A 23,711-nucleotide genomic window follows, 5' to 3' on the forward strand; every position below is an offset into this window, starting at 1 on the left:
AGAGCGGCGTTCATGGCTTCATAGAGTGGCGGTCATGGCTTTATAGAGTGGCGTTCGTGGCTTTATAGAGTGGCGTTCGTGGCTTTATAGAGTGGCGGTCGTGGCTTTATAGAGTGGCGGTCGTGGCTTTATAGAGTGGCGGTCGTGGCTTTATAGAGTGGCGGTCGCGGCTTCATAGAGTGGCGGTCGCGGCTTTATAGAGTGGCGTTCGTGGCTTTATAGAGTGGCGTTCGTGGCTTTATAGAGTGGCGTTCGTGGCTTTATAGAGTGGCGTTCGTGGCTTTATAGAGTGGCGGTCGTGGCTTTATAGAGTGGCGGTCGTGGCTTTATAGAGTGGCGTTCGTGGCTTTATAGAGTGGCGGTCGTTGCTTTATAGAGTGGCGTTCGTGGCTTTATAGAGTGGCGTTCGTGGCTTTATAGAGTGGCGTTCGTGGCTTTATAGAGTGGCGTTCGTGGCTTTATAGAGTGGCGTTCGTGGCTTTATAGAGTGGCGTTCGTGGCTTTATAGAGTGGCGTTCGTTGCTTTATAGAGTGGCGTTCGTGGCTTTATAGAGTGGCGTTCGTGGCTTTATAGAGTGGCGTTCGTGGCTTTATAGAGTGGCGGTCATGGCTTTATAGAGTGGCGTTCGTGGCTTTATAGAGTGGCGGTCGTTGCTTTATAGAGTGGCGGTCGTTGCTTTATAGAGTGGCGGTCGTTGCTTTATAGAGTGGCGGTCGTTGCTTTATAGAGTGGCGGTCGTTGCTTTATAGAGTGGCGGTCGTGGCTTGGGGGAGATTTATCAAAAGGTGTAAAAGTTAGACTGGTGTAAACCAATCACAGCTCAGCTTTCCGTTCATCACAGCTGGAAGCTGAGCTGTGATTGGTTGCTGGAGCCAGTTTACACCAGTCTAACTTTTACACCCTTTGATAAATCTCCCCCAATGTCTTGTTAATACGGAGAGAAAGGAGCGCTCACACCTATGGCTGACACTAATGCCGCACCTCACACCTATGGCTGACACTAATGCAGCACCTCACACCTATGGCTGACACTAATGCCGCCCCTCACACCTATGGCTGACACTAATGCCGCACCTCACACCTATGGCTGACACTATTGCCGCACCTCACACCTATGGCTGACACTATTGCCGCACCTCACACCTATGGCTGACACTAATGCCGCACCTCACACCTATGGCTGACACTAATGCAGCACCTCACACCTATGGCTGACACTAATGCCGCACCTCACACCTATGGCTGACACTAATGCCGCACCTCACACCTATGGCTGACACTATTGCCGCACCTCACACCTATGGCTGACACTATTGCCGCACCTCACACCTATGGCTGACACTAATGCCGCACATCACACCTATGGCTGACACTAATGCCGCCCCTCACACCTATGGCTGACACTAATGCCGCCCCTCACACCTATGGCTGACACTAATGCCTCTCGGCCACACTTAGGATCCAATGCCAGGATGTTGGTATATAATTTGATGAATCCAAATTGCCTCATGTACCACGTGCCGGTCTCCTGGTTCACATGATTCCCTACACTAACTTAACGCTGTGTCGGTCAGTGACCGCCAACCCCGCAGAGCGAGCACAAACAGGGAAGTGGGGCCATGTCTTGTTAATGTTTTGTCACTATACTGATATTTATGTGTATAAAAGGGAGTGATGTAGAAGTCACATGTACAGGTTAGTCAAAGAGGCGGTAGGCGGGACACCAAGGTCACCCGACTTCTCTCTTTTATCATTATGCCTGAATAAAGCCAGATGTTTAATTCACATCGGTGAGTGCCGAACATATATTTCTACTTGGATTAAAAAAAAAAAAATAGGGCTCTTAACCCCCATTGAAGTTAGTAGGGACCTGAACCCCATTGCAGTTAGTAGGGACCTGAACCCCATTGCAGTTAGTAGGGACCTGAACCCCATTGCAGTTAGTAGGGACCTGAACCCCATTGCAGTTAGTAGGGACCTGAACCCCATTGCAGTTAGTAGGGACCTGAACCCCATTTCAGTTAGTAGGGACCTGAACCCCATTGCAGTTAGTAGGGACCTGAACCCCATTGCAGCTAGTAGGGACCTGAACCCCATTGCAGCTAGTAGGGACCTGAACCCCATTGCAGCTAGTAGGGACCTGAACCCCATTGCAGCTAGTAGGGACCTGAACCCCATTGCAGCTAGTAGGGACCTGAACCCCATTGCAGCTAGTAGGGACCTGTAACCCATTGCAGCTAGTAGGGACCTGAACCCCATTGCAGCTAGTAGGGACCTGAACCCCATTGCAGTTAGTAGGGACCTGAACCCCATTGCAGTTAGTAGGGACCTGAACCCCATTGCAGCTAGTAGGGACCTGAACCCCATTGCAGCTAGTAGGGACCTGAACCCCATTGCAGCTAGTAGGGACCTGAACCCCATTGCAGTTAGTAGGGACCTGAACCCCATTGCAGCTAGTAGGGACCTGAACCCCATTGCAGCTAGTAGGGACCTGAACCCCATTGCAGCTAGTAGGGACCTGAACCCCATTGCAGTTAGTAGGGACCTGAACCCCATTGCAGTTAGTAGGGACCTGAACCCCATTGCAGTTAGTAGGGACCTGAACTTTGGCCCACAGAAATGGCTGTAAAATTGTTGTAGAAAGGGTCAAAGGCAGCAAATGCAACCAAAATGGGGCAACAACAGGACGAGCTCATTCACATTACCTTTAAGCTGAAAGTGATTTATACCAAGGTTAAGCTGCTGCAACGTGCAGTGTGGAGAGCGGCCAGGAAGGCGGTGGTGAGGAGGCCAACTGTGCCATGGGGTGATGGCGAGGTCCTAGACCCACCATGGACTGAGAGTGGAGGAAGAAGTGACGGTCCCAGACTGATTTATAAGTAACATTGCGTTGTGTAGCCACTTACCTCGCTGAATCTACATGGACTGTGGAGTGTTTATGGTTACCATTACTATGCGTGACGTCACTGGGAGCGCTGCCCGTCATCATTATGTGTAATATGACTTATAAATGAGTGATCTGCTGTTGTATTAGACGGCTGAGGAAGGCCATGCAGCCACGAGGCGTCCTGTCTGACGCTTTATCCTCTGTTAGCGGTGAGTGCCGGGGAAATACTTGGATTTAAGCTATTACTATCCACGTGCAGCACGACATGCTAGCATAGACATAGAGCAGGGAAGGGAGGGGGCTCAGCCAGGCGGCCCATAGGAGAGGGCTGCTATCATGCAGAGCGACCGCCAGCAGCACCTCAATATCGTTATCGGGAGTTTAGGTCATGTCTTAAATCAACAATCAGCCCCAACATACACAAAACTATTTTCGACTGGAACGGCTGCTAGTTGGCCGAAAATCGATTGGATAAAAGTACTCTTAGGCTTCCGTTCACATCTGCAGCCAGAAAATGGGGGGTGTAACCGAGTTAGGGCCCTATTCCACGGGACAATTATCGTTCGCATAATCGTTAATGATAAACTATCTCAAACGACCGCTATTGCGAAAGACCTTAAATTGATCGTTCTTGCAGCAGTCTTGTCGCTATTGCGTTCGTCACTACTGCAAACGACAAAACAACGTCTTATTCAATGCGAACGAGCAACAATAAAAATAGGTCCAGGTCTTATTAAGCGATCAACGATTTCTATGCAACCGAACGATTATTGCTTAGATTTGAACGACTTAACGATAATCTGAACGATTATCGTCCCGTGGAATAGGGCCCTTAGGGCCCTATTCCACCGGACGATTATCGTTTGCATAATCATTAACGATTAACGATCTCAAACGACCGCTATTGCGAAAGACCTGAAAACGTTCACTCATTTCCATGGAACGATAATCGTTACTTATGATCGTAATTGTGATTGTTTCTCTTCTCTATTTATTCGCAATTGCGTTCGTATCTATTGCGAACGACCGAACGATGTCTTATTCAATGCGAACGATTTGCGAACGAGCAACGATAAAAATAGGTCCAGGTCTTATAAAGCGATCAACGATTTCTCGTTCGGTCGTTAATCGTTAACTGCATTTCAACCGAACGATTATCGTTTAGATTCGAACGATTTAACGATAATCTGAACGATAATCGTCCGGTGGAATAGGGCCCTTAGACTCTATGTCTGATGGGAAATTCCTCCTGCTGGGTCACTCACCATGTCCAGGAAACAGGAACTTCTTATATGGCTACACACAGGGGGATCATGGGATGTGAGCGTGGGAGGGGTCGAGAGGAGGCCCAGCTCCACCCCGAGAGGGGTTTATGAATAACTATGATGAATAACATGGGTGTTGCGGGTTGCTGTCAGTGTGGGACAGTAGGAGAATCCACCGTGGAGCAGGATGCTGAGTTGAAGCCAGCAGATGCTGAGGAGAAAAGAAGCTTACAATAGGTTGACCTAACAGAGATGCCCCAGAAGACACCGACCTAACGGAGACACCCCAGAAGACACCGACCTAACGGAGACACCTCAGAAGACACCGACCTAACGGAGACACCCCAGAAGACACCGACCTAACGGAGACACCCCAGAAGACACCGACCTAACGGAGACACCCCAGAAGACACCGACCTAACGGAGACACCCCAGAAGACACCGACCTAACGGAGACACCCCAGAAGACACCGACCTAACGGAGACACCCCAGAAGACACCGACCTAACGGAGACGCCCCAGAAGACACCGACCTAACGGAGACACCCCAGAAGACACCGACCTAACGGAGACGCCCCAGAAGACGCCGACCTAACGGAGACGCCCCAGAAGACGCCAAGCTAACGGAGACGCCCCAGAAGACGCCAAGCTAACGGAGACGCCCCAGAAGACGCCAAGCTAACGGAGACGCCCCAGAAGACGCCAAGCTAACGGAGACGCCCCAGAAGATTTCCAAGTTGAACAGGGGCCTAAAGCTGAGGCAGCACCTGGCTGGGAAAGAGGAGGACATCCTGATCTCAGAAGAGAGGGGAATTGAGTGTACACCACCTGCCCCTCCAACGTAGAGGAGAGGATCCTGGGATGCTAGCGGTACCCTGTGTGTGTAGGTGGAGCCCCTCCCATGCATACTGATAACCTGGACTATTCTGCCTTGAGCTTATTGGATGGTGGACTGTGTGATACCTTATGGATTGTGGAATGACCTGTATCCTACACCGTGGATTGTCATCTGACCTCCCTATAAACTCTGTACTGGTTCTCGATCTCCTGCTCTGTTGATTGTGTGACTTGATTTCCCTGTAAGGGTACAAACACACACGACTGATCGGATCCCTTCCCTGTGATCTGTATGGGCAGACATACTCGCAGGGGGATTGACATCCTGCTGCGAGTATGTCGAGAGAGCCCGTTAACCCCCCGGCTACATGTCCTGCTCAGCCAATCAGTGTGCTGCCCTGCCGTCCACCTGGGAACCCCCGAAGCAAGCTGGATACATTGGTGGAACCCCACATTTTTCAAATTTCAAAAAGCTCCGTGCGGGCGCAGAGCAGGGCTCAGAGGAAGTGAAGTATTGTGCGGGCGCAGAGCAGGACACGGAGGAGGTAAAGTATTGTGCGGGCGCAGAGCAGGACACGGAGGAGGTAAAGTATTGTGCGGGCGCAGAGCAGGACACGGAGGAGGTAAAGTATTGTGCGGGCGCAGAGCAGGGCACAGAGGAGGTAAAGTATTGTGCGGGCGCAGAGCAGGGCTCAGTGGAGGTAAAGTATTGTGCGGGCGCAGAGCAGGGCTCAGAGGAGGTAAAGTATTGTGCGGGCGCAGAGCAGGACACGGAGGAGGTAAAGTATTGTGCGGGCGCAGAGCAGGACACGGAGGAGGTAAAGTATTGTGCGGGCGCAGAGCAGGGCTCAGAGGAGGTAAAGTATTGTGCGGGCGCAGAGGAGGACACGGAGGAGGTAAAGTATTGTGCGGGCGCAGAGGAGGACACGGAGGAGGTAAAGTATTGTGCGGGCGCAGAGGAGGGCTCAGAGGAGGTAAAGTATTGTGCAGGCGCAGAGCAGGACACGGAGGAGGTAAAGTATTGTGCAGGCGCAGAGCAGGACACGGAGAAGAAGGAGCACTGCTGCCTGTTTGTGTATGCACTCCCGCTGTAGCTGTAAATGCATGGACGTTTACTGACACTTACACTGAATGACTAACGGGCGCTGACTGACACTGAGGCCTACTAAAGGTCGCGGCAGCGGGGGGCACAGCAGCAAGGGGAGACAAGACAGCCGGGGGGGAATCAGGAGGACAGCTATGGGGGGCGGGGATGGCTATGATCTGCCAGTTTAGCTGCGGCTCCTGGTCACTGTTTATGTAGACATTGAGCAATAAGTGCAATTGTGGTTCATCTTGTCCCGGCCGTTGTTCTCATGCAGCATAGACCCCCCCCCCCCCCCCCCCCCCCCGTCTCATTGTTCTCACAGCCACCTTTCCCTAGTGTAAACAGAGGTCTGGATCAAACTACACCAAAAAATTATATTGATGAAATAGAATCAAACATCAGTTAACAAAATGATATTTATTTAATCAATCACAGAAAAACAAGACCTGGGGAGGTGGGAGACCAAGTTATTTAAAGTGCCGGTACATCCATATACTTAATATTGTGAACTGTGTACTATAATTCATCCAGCATAAAGTGCTAGTACAGTACGCTGATAGGAATCACATACATATAAACAAGTACATATGGATGGCAGAGTAGTTACCAGGATGTACCAGGTCCCAGTCCACTAGTCACCCACCTCACACTCCAACGCCGTTTCGCTCGCCTAGCTCCATCAGGGAGTAGTGAGGTGGAGGTCCAGGGGCCTTAAATATACATCCGGAGTGAGTGATTGGCCGATATATATGTGCAATACCTGGGCTGCATAATACCTGGCGATCCTGCAACGCCGAGCGACGCACGCCCCGAGTCCGCCGGGCGGAAGTGACCTCAGGCGCAATTACGCCGTATATCACCCATGCCATCCCGCTCCAGCGTGTCGATGCGCACTGGATCGCGCACAACCCGGCAGCCATCTTGGATGTGGGAAGCACTGTGGGCAGACTGAGCTGTAGTATGTGAAATAGCCATAATACCAATCTGTGATGCATAATAATCCAAAATAACATATAAACAGTTTAAGAGAGAAAAAAAAAAGTGACATGTTCACAAGTCACAAAACAAGCTGGGGGCAGAAGAAATAAGAAAGGGGTGCCATGTGCAAAGGGCTAGTGCTGAAAATAAGGATTGGAGTGTATACAAAGTGGTCATAAATGGGACAAGCCATGGAAAAGAATACATTTTTTTAGTATTAAGACCTGTAAATAATGACATATGATGCGTGATGACTGAGTGTGAGTAATGTGTGATGACTGAGTGTGAGTAATGTGTGATGACTGAGTGTGAGTAATGTGTGATGACTGAGTGTAAGTAATGTGTAGGCTTTAATTTCATTTAAGATTATGTCCAAGGACCCTGAGTTACCCTCCAGACTGTTACCCTCCTCTGCAGCCTCCCTTGGTCCGTGTGGATAATCTAGGGCCCCACTTGCTCCCTTAGGGGAGAGTGTTGATGGTGATTTGTTACCTCCAGTCATAGGGGACTTCCAAGATTTCTCCATGCTAGGTACTTTATCCTTAGGGGAAAGTTGAGCCCCTGTCTTATTCGCAACTTTACATGGCATTTTGCTATTTATGTTTCGCCAGCGCCCCCTCCAATATCGCCCGGGTGAAGGAATCTTATTAAGTGCAGGAGGGCCACAGCATCAAGGGTCTGTAACACATTAAATCAGTTTCAGCCAAAGGCAAATATCTTGGATGTAATTAAACCATCCAAGCCAGCCTGCCCTGCCACATTGCCACTCTCCTCACTTTATTCATTACAATCATACAGCATAGGAAGAAGCAACATTAAATGCCTGAGCTTCCTGATGAGGCCGCCCCGGTGTCTGCTAGAGCTTCCTGACCATGAGGCCGCCCCGGTGTCAGCTAGAGCTTCCTGACCATGAGGCCGCCCCGGTGTCTGCTAGAGCTTCCTGATGATGAGGCCGCCCCGGTGTCAGAGCTTCCTGATGATGAGGCCGCCCCGGTGTCTGCTAGAGCTTCCTGATGATGAGGCCGCCCCGGTGTCAGAGCTTCCTGATGATGAGGCCGCCCCGGTGTCAGCTAGAGCTTCCTGATGAGGCCGCCCCGGTGTCAGCTAGAGCTTCCTGATGAGGCCACCCCGGTGTCTGCTAGAGCTTCCTGACCATGAGGCCGCCCCGGTGTCAGAGCTTCCTGACCATGAGGCCGCCCCGGTGTCAGAGCTTCCTGACCATGAGGCCGCCCCGGTGTCAGCTAGAGCTTCCTGATGATGAGGCCGCCCCGGTGTCAGCTAGAGCTTCCTGACGATGAGGCCGCCCCGGTGTCAGAGCTTCCTGACGATGAGGCCGCCCCGGTGTCAGAGCTTCCTGACGATGAGGCTGCCCCGGTGTCAGAGCTTCCTGATGATGAGGCCGCCCCGGTGTCATCTACAGCTTCCTGATGATGAGGCCGCCCCGGTGTCAGCTAGAACTTCCTGATGATGAGGCCGCCCCGGTGTCAGCTAGAGCTTCCTGATGATGAGGCCGCCCCGGTGTCAGCTAGAGCTTCCTGACGATGAGGCCGCCCCGGTGTCAGCTAGAGCTTCCTGATGATGAGGCCACCCCGGTGTCAGCTAGAGCTTCCTGATGATGAGGCCGCCCCGGTGTCAGAGCTTCCTGATGATGAGGCCGCCGCGGTGTCAGAGCTTCCTGATGATGAGGCCGCCCCGGTGTCAGCTAGAGCTTTCTGATGATGAGGCCGCCCCGGTGTTAGAGCTTCCTGACGATGAGGCTGCCCCGGTGTCAGCTAGAGCTTCCTGATGATGAGGCCGCCCCGGTGTCAGAGCTTCCTGACGATGAGGCTGCCCCGGTGTCAGCTAGAGCTTCCTGATGATGAGGCCGCCCCGGTGTCAGAGCTTCCTGATGATGAGGCCGCCCCGGTGTCAGCTAGAGCTTCCTGATGATGAGGCCGCCCCGGTGTCAGAGCTTCCTGACGATGAGGCCGCCCCGGTGTCAGCTAGAGCTTCCTGATGATGAGGCCGCCCCGGTGTCAGAGCTTCCTGACGATGAGGTTGCCCCGGTGTCAGAGCTTCCTGATGATGAGGCCGCCCCGGTGTCATCTACAGCTTCCTGATGATGAGGCCGCCCCGGTGTCAGCTAGAGCTTCCTGACCATGAGGCCGCCCCGGTGTCAGCTAGAGCTTCCTGATGATGAGGCCGCCCCGGTGTCAGCTAGAGCTTTCTGATGATGAGGCCGCCCCGGTGTTAGAGCTTCCTGACGATGAGGCTGCCCCGGTGTCAGCTAGAGCTTCCTGATGATGAGGCCGCCCCGGTGTTAGAGCTTCCTGACGATGAGGCTGCCCCGGTGTCAGCTAGAGCTTCCTGATGATGAGGCCGCCCCGGTGTCAGCTAGAGCTTCCTGACGATGAGGCTGCCCCGGTGTTAGAGCTTCCTGACGATGAGGCTGCCCCGGTGTCAGCTAGAGCTTCCTGATGATGAGGCCGCCCCGGTGTCAGAGCTTCCTGATGATGAGGCCGCCCCGGTGTCAGCTAGAGCTTCCTGATGATGAGGCCGCCCCGGTGTCAGCTAGAGCTTCCTGATGATGAGGCCGCCCCAGTGTCAGCTAGAGCTTCCTGATGATGAGGCCGCCCCGGTGTTAGAGCTTCCTGACGATGAGGCTGCCCCGGTGTCAGCTAGAGCTTCCTGATGATGAGGCCGCCCCGGTGTCAGAGCTTCCTGACGATGAGGCTGCCCCGGTGTCAGCTAGAGCTTCCTGATGATGAGGCCGCCCCGGTGTCAGAGCTTCCTGATGATGAGGCCGCCCCGGTGTCAGAGCTTCCTGATGATGAGGCCGCCCCGGTGTCAGCTAGAGCTTCCTGATGATGAGGCCGCCCCGGTGTCAGAGCTTCCTGATGATGAGGCCGCCCCGGTGTCAGCTAGAGCTTCCTGATGATGAGGCCGCCCCGGTGTCAGAGCTTCCTGACGATGAGGCCGCCCCGGTGTCAGCTAGAGCTTCCTGATGATGAGGCCGCCCCGGTGTCAGAGCTTCCTGATGATGAGGCCGCCCCGGTGTCAGCTAGAGCTTCCTGATGATGAGGCCGCCCCGGTGTCAGAGCTTCCTGACGATGAGGCCGCCCCGGTGTCAGCTAGAGCTTCCTGATGATGAGGCCGCCCCGGTGTCAGCTAGAGCTTCCTGACCATGAGGCCGCCCCGGTGTCAGAGCTTCCTGACCATGAGGCCGCCCCGGTGTCAGCTAGAGCTTCCTGATGATGAGGCCGCCCCGGTGTCAGAGCTTCCTGATGATGAGGCCGCCCCGGTGTCAGAGCTTCCTGACGATGAGGCTGCCCCGGTGTCAGCTAGAGCTTCCTGATGATGAGGCCGCCCCGGTGTCAGAGCTTCCTGATGATGAGGCCGCCCCGGTGTCAGAGCTTCCTGATGATGAGGCCGCCCCGGTGTCAGCTAGAGCTTCCTGATGATGAGGCCGCCCCGGTGTCAGAGCTTCCTGATGATGAGGCCGCCCCGGTGTCAGCTAGAGCTTCCTGATGATGAGGCCGCCCCGGTGTCAGAGCTTCCTGACGATGAGGCCGCCCCGGTGTCAGCTAGAGCTTCCTGATGATGAGGCCGCCCCGGTGTCAGAGCTTCCTGATGATGAGGCCGCCCCGGTGTCAGCTAGAGCTTCCTGATGATGAGGCCGCCCCGGTGTCAGAGCTTCCTGACGATGAGGCCGCCCCGGTGTCAGCTAGAGCTTCCTGATGATGAGGCCGCCCCGGTGTCAGCTAGAGCTTCCTGACCATGAGGCCGCCCCGGTGTCAGAGCTTCCTGACCATGAGGCCGCCCCGGTGTCAGCTAGAGCTTCCTGATGATGAGGCCGCCCCGGTGTCAGAGCTTCCTGATGATGAGGCCGCCCCGGTGTCAGCTAGAGCTTCCTGACCATGAGGCCGCCCCGGTGTCAGAGCTTCCTGACGATGAGGCCGCCCCGGTGTCAGCTAGAGCTTCCTGATGATAAGGCCGCCCCGGTGTCAGAGCTTCCTGACCATGAGGCCGCCCCGGTGTCAGAGCTTCCTGACCATGAGGCCGCCCCGGTGTCAGAGCTTCCTGACCATGAGGCCGCCCCGGTGTCAGAGCTTCCTGACCATGAGGCCGCCCCGGTGTCAGAGCTTCCTGACCATGAGGCCGCCCCGGTGTCAGAGCTTCCTGACCATGAGGCCGCCCCGGTGTCAAAGCTTCCTGACCATGAGGCCGCCCCGGTGTCAAAGCTTCCTGACGATGAGGCCGCCCCGGTGTCAGAGCTTCCTGACCATGAGGCCGCCCCGGTGTCAGAGCTTCCTGACCATGAGGCCGCCCCGGTGTCAGCTACAGCTTCCTGACGATGAGGCCGCCCCGGTGTCAGAGCTTCCTGATGATGAGGCCGCCCCGGTGTCAGAGCTTCCTGACGATGAGGCCGCCCCGGTGTCAGCTAGAGCTTCCTGATGATGAGGCCGCCCCGGTGTCAGAGCTTCCTGACGATGAGGCCGCCCCGGTGTCAGCTAGAGCTTCCTGATGATGAGGCCGCCCCGGTGTCAGAGCTTCCTGACCATGAGGCCGCCCCGGTGTCAGAGCTTCCTGACCATGAGGCCGCCCCGGTGTCAGAGCTTCCTGACCATGAGGCCGCCCCGGTGTCAGAGCTTCCTGACCATGAGGCCGCCCCGGTGTCAGAGCTTCCTGACCATGAGGCCGCCCCGGTGTCAGAGCTTCCTGACCATGAGGCCGCCCCGGTGTCAGAGCTTCCTGACCATGAGGCCGCCCCGGTGTCAGAGCTTCCTGACCATGAGGCCGCCCCGGTGTCAGAGCTTCCTGACCATGAGGCCGCCCCGGTGTCAAAGCTTCCTGACCATGAGGCCGCCCCGGTGTCAAAGCTTCCTGACGATGAGGCCGCCCCGGTGTCAGAGCTTCCTGACCATGAGGCCGCCCCGGTGTCAGAGCTTCCTGACCATGAGGCCGCCCCGGTGTCAGAGCTTCCTGACCATGAGGCCGCCCCGGTGTCAGAGCTTCCTGACCATGAGGCCGCCCCGGTGTCAGAGCTTCCTGACCATGAGGCCGCCCCGGTGTCAGAGCTTCCTGACCATGAGGCCGCCCCGGTGTCAGAGCTTCCTGACCATGAGGCCGCCCCGGTGTCAGAGCTTCCTGACCATGAGGCCGCCCCGGTGTCAGAGCTTCCTGACCATGAGGCCGCCCCGGTGTCAGAGCTTCCTGACCATGAGGCCGCCCCGGTGTCAGCTACAGCTTCCTGACCATGAGGCCGCCCCGGTGTCAGAGCTTCCTGACCATGAGGCCGCCCCGGTGTCAGAGCTTCCTGATAGAGTTCTGGACCAGTTATCCACTCCAAAGAAGCGCACATGCCCGCAGGCCCGAGCAATAAAGAACAGTCAGTAAAAACATATGCACGGCCGCTGCCTCATGGTTGATCTTAGATTTCATTTAGTTTTCAGATGGGATAATAGAAATAAGATTCTTAAGCAAGTGTGGCTCCTTCCCCCTAAAGTAGAGTGAAGGGCGAGTGTGATCCAGCAGTCCCCACTGGTTCGGCACCTGTATGGAGGATATGTAGGATGTATTGCTTAGGAGGGGGAAGAATATTACTCTCCATAGCTTTTAGTTCCAGAGGGGACCAGCATGCCGCCTACCACACGGCACAAGGAGCAGGCCCCCGGCAGGGAAGGGAGGGGGGCAGGACGAGACGCCCCCCCCCCCCCCCCCCCGCGCCGCCAACAGTACATCCAGCGTCTAAGCGATCCTGATAGAGAGCAAACACTCCTCCCAGCAGCAAGAGCCCGCACCGTCCTCCTACATTGTACATTGTGATGAGTGAGTGTGATGAGTGGGTGTGAGTAATGTGTGATGAGTGAGTGTGAGTGATGTGTGATGAGTGAGTGTAATGTGTGATGAGTGAGTGTAATGTGTGATGAGTGAGTGTAATGTGTGATGAGTGAGTGTGAGTAATGTGTGATGAGTGAGTGTGAGTGATGTGTGATGAGTGAGTGTGAGTAATGTGTGATGAGTGAGTGTGAGTAATGTGTGATGAGTGAGTGTGAGTAATGTGTGATGAGTGATGTGTGATGAGTGATGTGTGATGAGTGAGTGTGAGTAATGTGTGATGAGTGTAATGTGTTATGAGTGAGTGAATGTAAGTAATGTGTGATGAGTGAGTGTAATGTGGGATGAGTGAGTGTAATGTGGGATGAGTGAGTGTAATGTGGGATGAGTGAGTGTAATGTGTGATGAGTGAGTAATGTGGGATGAGTGAGTAATGTGGGATGAGTGAGTGTAATGTGGGATGAGTGAGTGTAATGTGTGATGAGTGAGTGTAATGTGTGATGAGTGAGTGTGAGTAATGTGTGATGAGTGAGTGTGAGTGATGAGTGTGAGTAATGTGTGATTGAGTGTGAGTGATGAGTGTGAGTAATGTGTGATGAGTGAGTGTGAGTAATGTGTGATGAGTGAGTGTGAGTAATGTGTGATGAGTGAGTGTGAGTAATGTGTGATGAGTGAGTGTGAGTAATGTGTGATGAGTGAGTGTGAGTAATGTGTGATGAGTGAGTGTGAGTAATGTGTGATGAGTGAGTGTGAGTAATGTGTGATGAGTGTGAGTGATGAGTGTGAGTAATGTGTGATGAGTGAGTGTGAGTAATGTGTGATGAGTGTGAGTGATGAGTGTGAGTAATGTGTGATGAGTGATGTGATAAAGAAGCTAAGTGGTGGTGTGAATGAAGGGAGTAAATAAGATGATGGATATGTATGAATTAAACATTACACGCTACAAAACCCATCATGTTACAGTAGTGGGACAGCATGGACCTCAGTATACTCATAGATGTAAGAATATGCCACCACGCCAAGATGCCGAATTGTAGTGTAGATAGGTGGCACAAGCGTATCGGGTAACATATATATATATACTCACTGTATATAGGATATGTAAACGGCAGCATGACAGTATAACTCTATCCCTATATCTGTGGCCATGAAACCCTGTTTATGCCATGGAGGAATACACGGACTATGTGGAGCGAGGGATGTGAGTGAGATGCTCTGCATGCCATGGAGGAATACACGGACTATGTGGAGCGAGGGATGTGAGTGAGATGCTCTGCATGCCATGGAGGAATACACGGACTATGTGGAGCGAGGGATGTGAGTGAGATGCTCTATGTCATGGAGGAATACACGGACTATGTGGAGCGAGGGATGTGAGATGCTCTGTATGTCATGGAGGAATACACGGACTATGTGGAGCGAGGGATGTGAGATGCTCTGTATGTCATGGAGGAATACACGGACTATGTGGAGCGAGGGATGTGAGATGCTCTGTATGTCATGGAGGAATACACGGACTATGTGGAGCGAGGGATGTGAGTGAGATACTCTGTATGTCATGGAGGAATACACGGACTATGTGGAGCGAGGGATGTGAGTGAGATGCTCTGCATGTCATGGAGGAATACATGGACTATGTGGAGCGAGGGATGTGAGTGAGATGCTCTGCATGTCATGGAGGAATACACGGACTATGTGGAGCGAGGGATGTGAGTGAGATGCTCTGCATGTCATGGAGGAATACATGGACTATGTGGAGCGAGGGATGTGAGATGCTCTGTATGTCATGGAGGAATACACGACTATGTGGAGCGAGGGATGTGAGATGCTCTGTATGTCATGGAGGAATACACGGACTATGTGGAGCGAGGGATGTGAGATGCTCTGTATGTCATGGAGGAATACACGGACTATGTGGAGCGAGGGATGTGAGTGAGATGCTCTGTATGTCATGGAGGAATACACGGACTATGTGGAGCGAGGGATGTGAGTGAGATGCTCTGCATGTCATGGAGGAATACACGGACTATGTGGAGCGAGGGATGTGAGATGCTCTGTATGTCATGGAGGAATACACGGACTATGTGGAGCGAGGGATGTGAGATGCTCTGTATGTCATGGAGGAATACACGGACTATGTGGAGCGAGGGATGTGAGATGCTCTGTATGTCATGGAGGAATACACGGACTATGTGGAGCGAGGGATGTGAGATGCTCTGTATGTCATGGAGGAATACACGGACTATGTGGAGCGAGGGATGTGAGATGCTCTGTATGTCATGGAGGAATACACGGACTATGTGGAGCGAGGGATGTGAGATGCTCTGTATGTCATGGAGGAATACACGGACTATGTGGAGCGAGGGATGTGAGATGCTCTGCATGTCATGGAGGAATACACGGACTATGTGGAGCGAGGGATGTGAGATGCTCTGTATGTCATGGAGGAATACACGGTCTATGTGGAGCGAGGGATGTGAGTGAGATGCTCTGTATGTCATGGAGGAATACACGGACTATGTGGAGCGAGGGATGTGAGATGCTCTGTATGTCATGGAGGAATACACGGACTATGTGGAGCGAGGGATGTGAGATGCTCTGTATGTCATGGAGGAATACACGGACTATGTGGAGCGAGGGATGTGAGTGAGATGCTCTGCATGTCATGGAGGAATACACGGACTATGTGGAGCGAGGGATGTGAGTGAGATGCTCTGCATGTCATGGAGGAATACACGGACTATGTGGAGCGAGGGATGTGAGATGCTCTGTATGTCATGGAGGAATACACGGACTATGTGGAGCGAGGGATGTGAGATGCTCTGTATGTCATGGAGGAATACACGGACTATGTGGAGCGAGGGATGTGAGTGAGATGCTCTGCATGTCATGGAGGAATACACGGACTATGTGGAGCGAGGGATGTGAGTGAGATGCTCTGCATGTCATGGAGGAATACACGGACTATGTGGAGCGAGGGATGTGAGATGCTCTGTATGTCATGGAGGAATACACGGACTATGTGGAGCGAGGGATGTGAGATGCTCTGTATGTCATGGAGGAATACACGGACTATGTGGAGCGAGGGATGTGAGATGCTCTGTATGTCATGGAGGAATACACGGACTATGTGGAGCGAGGGATGTGAGATGCTCTGTATGTCATGGAGGAATACACGGACTATGTGGAGCGAGGGATGTGAGTGAGATGCTCTGCATGCCATGGAGGAATACACGGACTATGTGGAGCGAGGGATGTGAGTGAGATGCTCTGTATGTCATGGAGGAATACACGGACTATGTGGAGCGAGGGATGTGAGATGCTCTGTATGTCATGGAGGAATACACGGACTATGTGGAGCGAGGGATGTGAGATGCTCTGTATGTCATGGAGGAATACACGGACTATGTGGAGCGAGGGATGTGAGATGCTCTGTATGTCATGGAGGAATACACGGACTATGTGGAGCGAGGGATGTGAGATGCTCTGCATGTCATGGAGGAATACACGGACTATGTGGAGCGAGGGATGTGAGATGCTCTGTATGTCATGGAGGAATACACGGTCTATGTGGAGCGAGGGATGTGAGTGAGATGCTCTGTATGTCATGGAGGAATACACGGACTATGTGGAGCGAGGGATGTGAGTGAGATGCTCTGCATGTCATGGAGGAATACACGGACTATGTGGAGCGAGGGATGTGAGATGCTCTGTATGTCATGGAGGAATACACGGACTATGTGGAGCGAGGGATGTGAGTGAGATGCTCTGCATGTCATGGAGGAATACACGGACTATGTGGAGCGAGGGATGTGAGTGAGATGCTCTGCATGTCATGGAGGAATACACGGACTATGTGGAGCGAGGGATGTGAGATGCTCTGTATGTCATGGAGGAATACACGGACTATGTGGAGCGAGGGATGTGAGTGAGATGCTCTGCATGTCATGGAGGAATACACGGACTATGTGGAGCGAGGGATGTGAGATGCTCTGTATGTCATGGAGGAATACACGGACTATGTGGAGCGAGGGATGTGAGTGAGATGCTCTGCATGTCATGGAGGAATACACGGACTATGTGGAGCGAGGGATGTGAGTGAGATGCTCTGCATGTCATGGAGGATACACGGACTATGTGGAGCGAGGGGATGTGAGTGAGATGCTCTGCATGTCATGGAGGAATACACGGACTATGTGGAGCGAGGGATGTGAGTGAGATGCTCTGTATGTCATGGAGGAATACACGGACTATGTGGAGCGAGGGATGTGAGTGAGATGCTCTGTATGTCATGGAGGAATACACGGACTATGTGGAGCGAGGGATGTGAGTGAGATGCTCTGCATGTCATGGAGGAATACACGGACTATGTGGAGCGAGGGATGTGAGTGAGATGCTCTATGTCATGGAGGAATACACAGACTATGTGGAGCGAGGGATGTGAGATGCTCTGCATGTCATGGAGGAATACACGGTCTATGTGGAGCGAGGGATGTGAGATGCTCTGTATGTCATGGAGGAATACACGGACTATGTGGAGCGAGGGATGTGAGATGCTCTGTATGTCATGGAGGAATACACGGACTATGTGGAGCGAGGGATGTGAGATGCTCTGCATGTCATGGAGGAATACACGGACTATGTGGAGCGAGGGATGTGAGATGCTCTGTATGTCATGGAGGAATACACGGACTATGTGGAGCGAGGGATGTGAGATGCTCTGCATGTCATGGAGGAATACACGGACTATGTGGAGCGAGGGATGTGAGATGCTCTGCATGTCATGGAGGAATACACGGACTATGTGGAGCGAGGGATGTGAGATGCTCTGTATGTCATGGAGGAATACACGGACTATGTGGAGCGAGGGATGTGAGATGCTCTGTATGTCATGGAGGAATACACGGACTATGTGGAGCGAGGGATGTGAGTGAGATGCTCTGCATGTCATGGAGGAATACACGGACTATGTGGAGCGAGGGATGTGAGATGCTCTGTATGTCATGGAGGAATACACGGACTATGTGGAGCGAGGGATGTGAGATGCTCTGTATGTCATGGAGGAATACACGGTCTATGTGGAGCGAGGGATGTGAGTGAGATGCTCTGCATGTCATGGAGGAATACACGGACTATGTGGAGCGAGGGATGTGAGTGAGATGCTCTGTATGTCATGGAGGAATACACGGACTATGTGGAGCGAGGGATGTGAGTGAGATGCTCTGTATGTCATGGAGGAATACACGGACTATGTGGAGCGAGGGATGTGAGTGAGATGCTCTGCATGTCATGGAGGAATACACGGACTATGTGGAGCGAGGGATGTGAGTGAGATGCTCTATGTCATGGAGGAATACACAGACTATGTGGAGCGAGGGATGTGAGATGCTCTGCATGTCATGGAGGAATACACGGTCTATGTGGAGCGAGGGATGTGAGATGCTCTGTATGTCATGGAGGAATACACGGACTATGTGGAGCGAGGGATGTGAGATGCTCTGTATGTCATGGAGGAATACACGGACTATGTGGAGCGAGGGATGTGAGATGCTCTGCATGTCATGGAGGAATACACGGACTATGTGGAGCGAGGGATGTGAGATGCTCTGTATGTCATGGAGGAATACACGGACTATGTGGAGCGAGGGATGTGAGATGCTCTGCATGTCATGGAGGAATACACGGACTATGTGGAGCGAGGGATGTGAGATGCTCTGCATGTCATGGAGGAATACACGGACTATGTGGAGCGAGGGATGTGAGATACTCTGTATGTCATGGAGGAATACACGGACTATGTGGAGCGAGGGATGTGAGATGCTCTGTATGTCATGGAGGAATACACGGACTATGTGGAGCGAGGGATGTGAGTGAGATGCTCTGCATGTCATGGAGGAATACACGGACTATGTGGAGCGAGGGATGTGAGATGCTCTGTATGTCATGGAGGAATACACGGACTATGTGGAGCTGTCCGTGGATGTGTACTGTCTGTGTGTGTGTGGTGTACTGTGTGTGTGTGTGGTGTACTGTGTGTGTGTGTGGTGTACTGTCTGTGTGTGTGTGGTGTACTGTCTGTGTGTGTGTGTGTGTGGTGTACTGTCTGTGTGTGTGTGGTGTACTGTGTGTGTGTGTGGTGTACTGTGTGTGTGTGTGTGGTGTACTGTCTGTGTGTGTGGTGTACTGTCTGTGTGTGTGTGGTGTACTGTCTGTGTGTGTGTGTGTGTGGTGTACTGTCTGTGTGTGTGTGGTGTACTGTGTGTGTGTGTGGTGTACTGTGTGTGTGTGTGGTGTACTGTCTGTGTGTGTGTGGTGTACTGTCTCTGTGTGTGTGGTGTACTGTCTGTGTGTGTGTGTGGTGTACTGTCTCTGTGTGTGTGTGTGTGGTGTACTGTCTCTGTGTGTGTGTGTGGTGTACTGTCTCTGTGTGTGTGTGTGGTGTACTGTCTCTGTGTGTGTGTGTGGTGTACTGTCTCTGTGTGTGTGTGTGGTGTACTGTCTGTGTGTGTGTGTGGTGTACTGTCTGTGTGTGTGTGTGTGGTGTACTGTCTGTGTGTGTGTGTGGTGTACTGTGTGTGTGTGTGGTGTACTGTCTGTGTGTGTGTGGTGTACTGTGTGTGTGTGGTGTACTGTCTGTGTGTGTGTGGTGTACTGTCTGTGTGTGTGTGTGGTGTACTGTCTGTGTGTGTGTGTGTGTGGTGTACTGTCTGTGTGTGTGTGTGGTGTACTGTCTGTGTGTGTGTGGTGTACTGTCTGTGTGTGTGTGGTGTACTGTCTGTGTGTGTGTGGTGTACTGTCTGTGTGTGTGTGGTGTACTGTGTGTGTGTGTGGTGTACTGTGTGTGTGTGTGTGGTGTACTGTCTGTGTGTGTGTGGTGTACTGTCTGTGTGTGTGTGGTCTACTGTCTCTGTGTGTGTGGTGTACTGTCTGTGTGTGTGTGGTGTACTGTCTGTGTGTGTGTGGTGTACTGTCTGTGTGTGTGGTGTACTGTGTGTGTGTGTGGTGTACTGTCTGTGTGTGTGTGGTGTACTGTCTGTGTGTGTGTGGTGTACTGTCTGTGTGTGTGGTGTACTGTCTGTGTGTGTGTGGTGTACTGTCTGTGTGTGTGTGTGTGTGTGTGGTGTACTGTCTGTGTGTGTGTGGTGTACTGTCTGTGTGTGTGTGGTGTACTGTCTGTGTGTGTGTGTGGTGTACTGTCTGTGTGTGTGTGTGGTGTACTGTCTGTGTGTGTGTGTGGTGTTCTGTGTGTGTGGTGTACTGTCTGTGTGTGTGTGTGTGTGGTGTACTGTCTGTGTGTGTGTGTGTGTGTGTGTGTGTGGTGTACTGTCTGTGTGTGTGTGTGTGTGGTGTACTGTCTGTGTGTGTGTGTGTGGTGTACTGTCTGTGTGTGTGTGTGGTGTACTGTGTGTGTGTGTGTGTGTGGTGTGGTGTACTGTCTGTGTGTGTGTGGTGTACTGTCTGTGTGTGTGTGGTGTACTGTCTGTGTGTGTGTGGTGTACTGTCTGTGTGTGTGTGGTGTACTGTCTGTGTGTGTGTGTGGTGTACTGTCTGTGTGTGTGTGTGTGTGGTGTACTGTCTGTGTGTGTGTGTGTGGTGTACTGTCTGTGTGTGTGTGTGTGTGTGGTGTACTGTCTGTGTGTGTGTGTGTGTGTGTGTGGTGTACTGTCTGTGTGTGTGTGTGTGTGTGTGTGTGTGTGGTGTACTGTCTGTGTGTGTGTGGTGTACTGTCTGTGTGTGTGTGGTGTACTGTCTGTGTGTGTGTGTGGTGTACTGTGTGTGTGTGTGGTGTACTGTCTGTGTGTGTGTGGTGTACTGTGTGTGTGTGTGGTGTACTGTCTGTGTGTGTGTGGTGTACTGTCTGTGTGTGTGGTGTACTGTCTGTGTGTTTGTGGTGTACGGTCTGTGTGTGTGTGTGGTGTACTGTCTGTGTGTGTGTGTGGTGTACTGTCTGTGTGTGTGGTGTACTGTCTGTGTGTGTGGTGTACTGTCTGTGTGTGTGGTGTACTGTCTGTGTGTGTGGTGTACTGTCTGTGTGTGTGGTGTACTGTCTGTGTGTTTGTGGTGTACGGTCTGTGTGTGTGTGTGGTGTACTGTCTGTGTGTTTGTGGTGTACGGTCTGTGTGTGTGTGTGGTGTACTGTCTGTGTGTGTGTGTGGTGTACTGTCTGTGTGTGTGGTGTACTGTCTGTGTGTGTGGTGTACTGTCTGTGTGTGTGTGTGGTGTACTGTCTGTGTGTGTGGTGTACTGTCTGTGTGTGTGGTGTACTGTCTGTGTGTTTGTGGTGTACGGTCTGTGTGTGTGTGTGGTGTACTGTGTGTGTGTGTGTGGTGTACTGTGTGTGTGTGGTGTACTGTCTGTGTGTGTGTGGTGTACTGTCTGTGTGTGTGTGGTGTACTGTCTGTGTGTGGTGTACTGTCTGTGTGTGTGTGTGTGTGTGTGGTGTACTGTCTGTGTGTGTGTGGTGTACTCTGTGTATCACACTTATGTGTGGCCCCTTGGGCTGCCCTCACTCACCCTCGTGTTGTCTCTTTCTCTTGCAGTTTGCGGCCTGGGTGGACGCTGTGGTCTTTGTCTTTAGTCTTGAAGATGAGATCAGTTTTCAGACTGTATTTAACTACTATGCACGATTGTCCAGTTACCGCAACACAGCCGATGTCCCCATGGTCCTTGTTGGGACACAAGGTATGGATGAGCTTCCTGGTGCTGTAAGTAGCAAGGTCTCTGTAAGGTGGAGAGATGATAGAATGACTCCACTGGGTATATATTCTAAAGACTGAAAGACCAACCATCAATCCTCCGGGGGGAGGATCCTGTCACTGGACCTAGACTGGCCAGGGGCCCGGATCTCACTGCAGCCTTGTTGGGTATATGAAAAATAGTGCGGAGAGTTTATAGGACACAATGCAGACATTATACAGAAAACGGTGCATTTGGATCCTGTGAGCCGAAACGTCTTGTCAGGGGTCAGTGTGATGAAGATGAGGAGCAGGGACAGGAAACGGCAGCCAAATACAATTTTGGTTCCTGAATAACTTTTCCGACCCTCAGCACCTCAGAGCACAGATATAACAACAGCCACCATCTTCAGTGCCATTGTGTCTAAGAGGAGCAGAAAATACTCGGGGCAAAGGAGCAAAATCTGTATCACTGAGCAACAGCGCAATCTGACCGTTCCGGTGGATCCAGATCTCTGTGGAGAAACATGGCCGGTCAGATGGATCACAGTCTCTGTGGAGAAACATGGGTGGTCACATGGATCCAGATCTCTGTGGAGATACATGGCCGGTCAGGTGGATCCAGATCTCTGTGGAGAAACATGGGTGGTCACATGGATCCAGATCTCTGTGGAGAAACATGGCCTCGTTATATGGATCTAGATTTCTGTGAATAAAAATTTCCGTTCAGATGGCTTTACATCTGTGTTGAGAATTATGGGCAGTCATATGGATCAAAATCTCTGTGGCGAAACACAGCCAGTGAGATAATGGATCCAGATTTCTGTGGAGAAACATGGCCGGTCATATGGATCCAGATCTTTGGGGAGAAAAATGGCCAGTCAGATTTATTCAGATCTCTGTGGAGAAGCAAGGCCGGTCAGATGGATCCAGATCTCTTTGGAGAAACATGGCCGGTCGGCCAGATGGATCACTGTCTCTGTGAAGAAACATGGCCGGTCGGCCAGATGGATCACTGTCTCTGTGAAGAAACATGGCCGGTCAGATGGATCACTGTCTCTGTGGAGAAACATGGCTGCTCAGATGGATCACGGTCTCTGTGAAGAAACATAGCCGCTCAGATGGATCCAGATCTCTGTGGAGAAACATGGCCGGTCAGATGCATCCAGATCTCTGTGGAGAAACATGGCCGGTCAGATGCATCCAGATCTCTGTGGAGAAACATGGCTGGTCAGATAGATCCAGATCTGTATAGAGAAACATGGGCGGTCAGATGGATCCAGATCTCTGTAGAGAAACATGGCCGGTCAGATGCATCCAGATCTCTGGAGAAACATGGCCGGTCAGATGGATTCGGATCTCTTTGGAGAAACATGGCCGGTCAGATGAATTCGGATCTCTTTAGAGAAACATGGCCGGTCAGATGGATGCAGATCTCTGTGGAGAAACATGGCCGGTCAGATGCATCCAGATCTCTGTGGAGAAACATGGCCAGTCAGATAGATCCAGATCTCTGTGGAGAAACATGTCTGGGCAGATGAATTCGGATCTCTTTGGAGAAACATGGTCGGTCAGATGGATGCAGATCTCTATAGAGTAACATGGACGGTTAGATGGATCCAGATCTCTATAGAGAAACATGGCCGGTCAGATGGATGCAGATCTCTATAGAGTAACATGGACGGTTAGATGGATCCAGATCTCTTTGGAGAAACATGGCCGGTCAGATGGATGCAGATCTCTTTGGAGAAACATGGCCGGTCAGATGGATGCAGATCTCTTTGGAGAAACATGGCCGGTCAGATGGATGCAGATCTCTTTGGAGAAACATGGCCGGTCAGATGCATCCAGATCTCTTTGGAGAAACATGGCCGGTCAGATGCATCCAGATCTCTTTGGAGAAACATGGCCGGTCAGATGGATGCAGATCTCTGTGGAGAAACATGGCCGGTCAGATGCATCCAGATCTCTGTGGAGAAACATGGCCAGTCAGATAGATCCAGATCTCTGTGGAGAAACATGGCTGGCCAGATGAATTCGGATCTCTTTGGAGAAACATGGTCGGTCAGATGGATGCAGATCTCTATAGAGTAACATGGCCGGTTAGATGGATCCAGATCTCTATAGAGAAACATGGCCGGTCAGATGGATGCAGATCTCTTTG

General features: G+C 52.3%; 1 protein-coding gene across 4 annotated transcripts in view; it reads left to right on the plus strand.

Moving 5' to 3' along the window:
* Positions 1–23,711, plus strand: part of AGAP3 (ArfGAP with GTPase domain, ankyrin repeat and PH domain 3) — a 100,214-nt gene that overhangs the window by 57,683 nt on the left and 18,820 nt on the right. For all 4 annotated transcript variants that reach the window (XM_069959591.1, XM_069959588.1, XM_069959589.1 and 1 more), the window contains exon 5: positions 21,413–21,554. In XM_069959591.1, coding sequence (XP_069815692.1) covers positions 21,413–21,554 — 142 coding nt within the window. The remainder of the gene's footprint in view (positions 1–21,412; positions 21,555–23,711) is intronic.

This window comes from Dendropsophus ebraccatus, chromosome 2 (genome assembly GCF_027789765.1).
Source record: "Dendropsophus ebraccatus isolate aDenEbr1 chromosome 2, aDenEbr1.pat, whole genome shotgun sequence".
Classification (NCBI taxonomy): domain Eukaryota; kingdom Metazoa; phylum Chordata; class Amphibia; order Anura; family Hylidae; genus Dendropsophus; species Dendropsophus ebraccatus.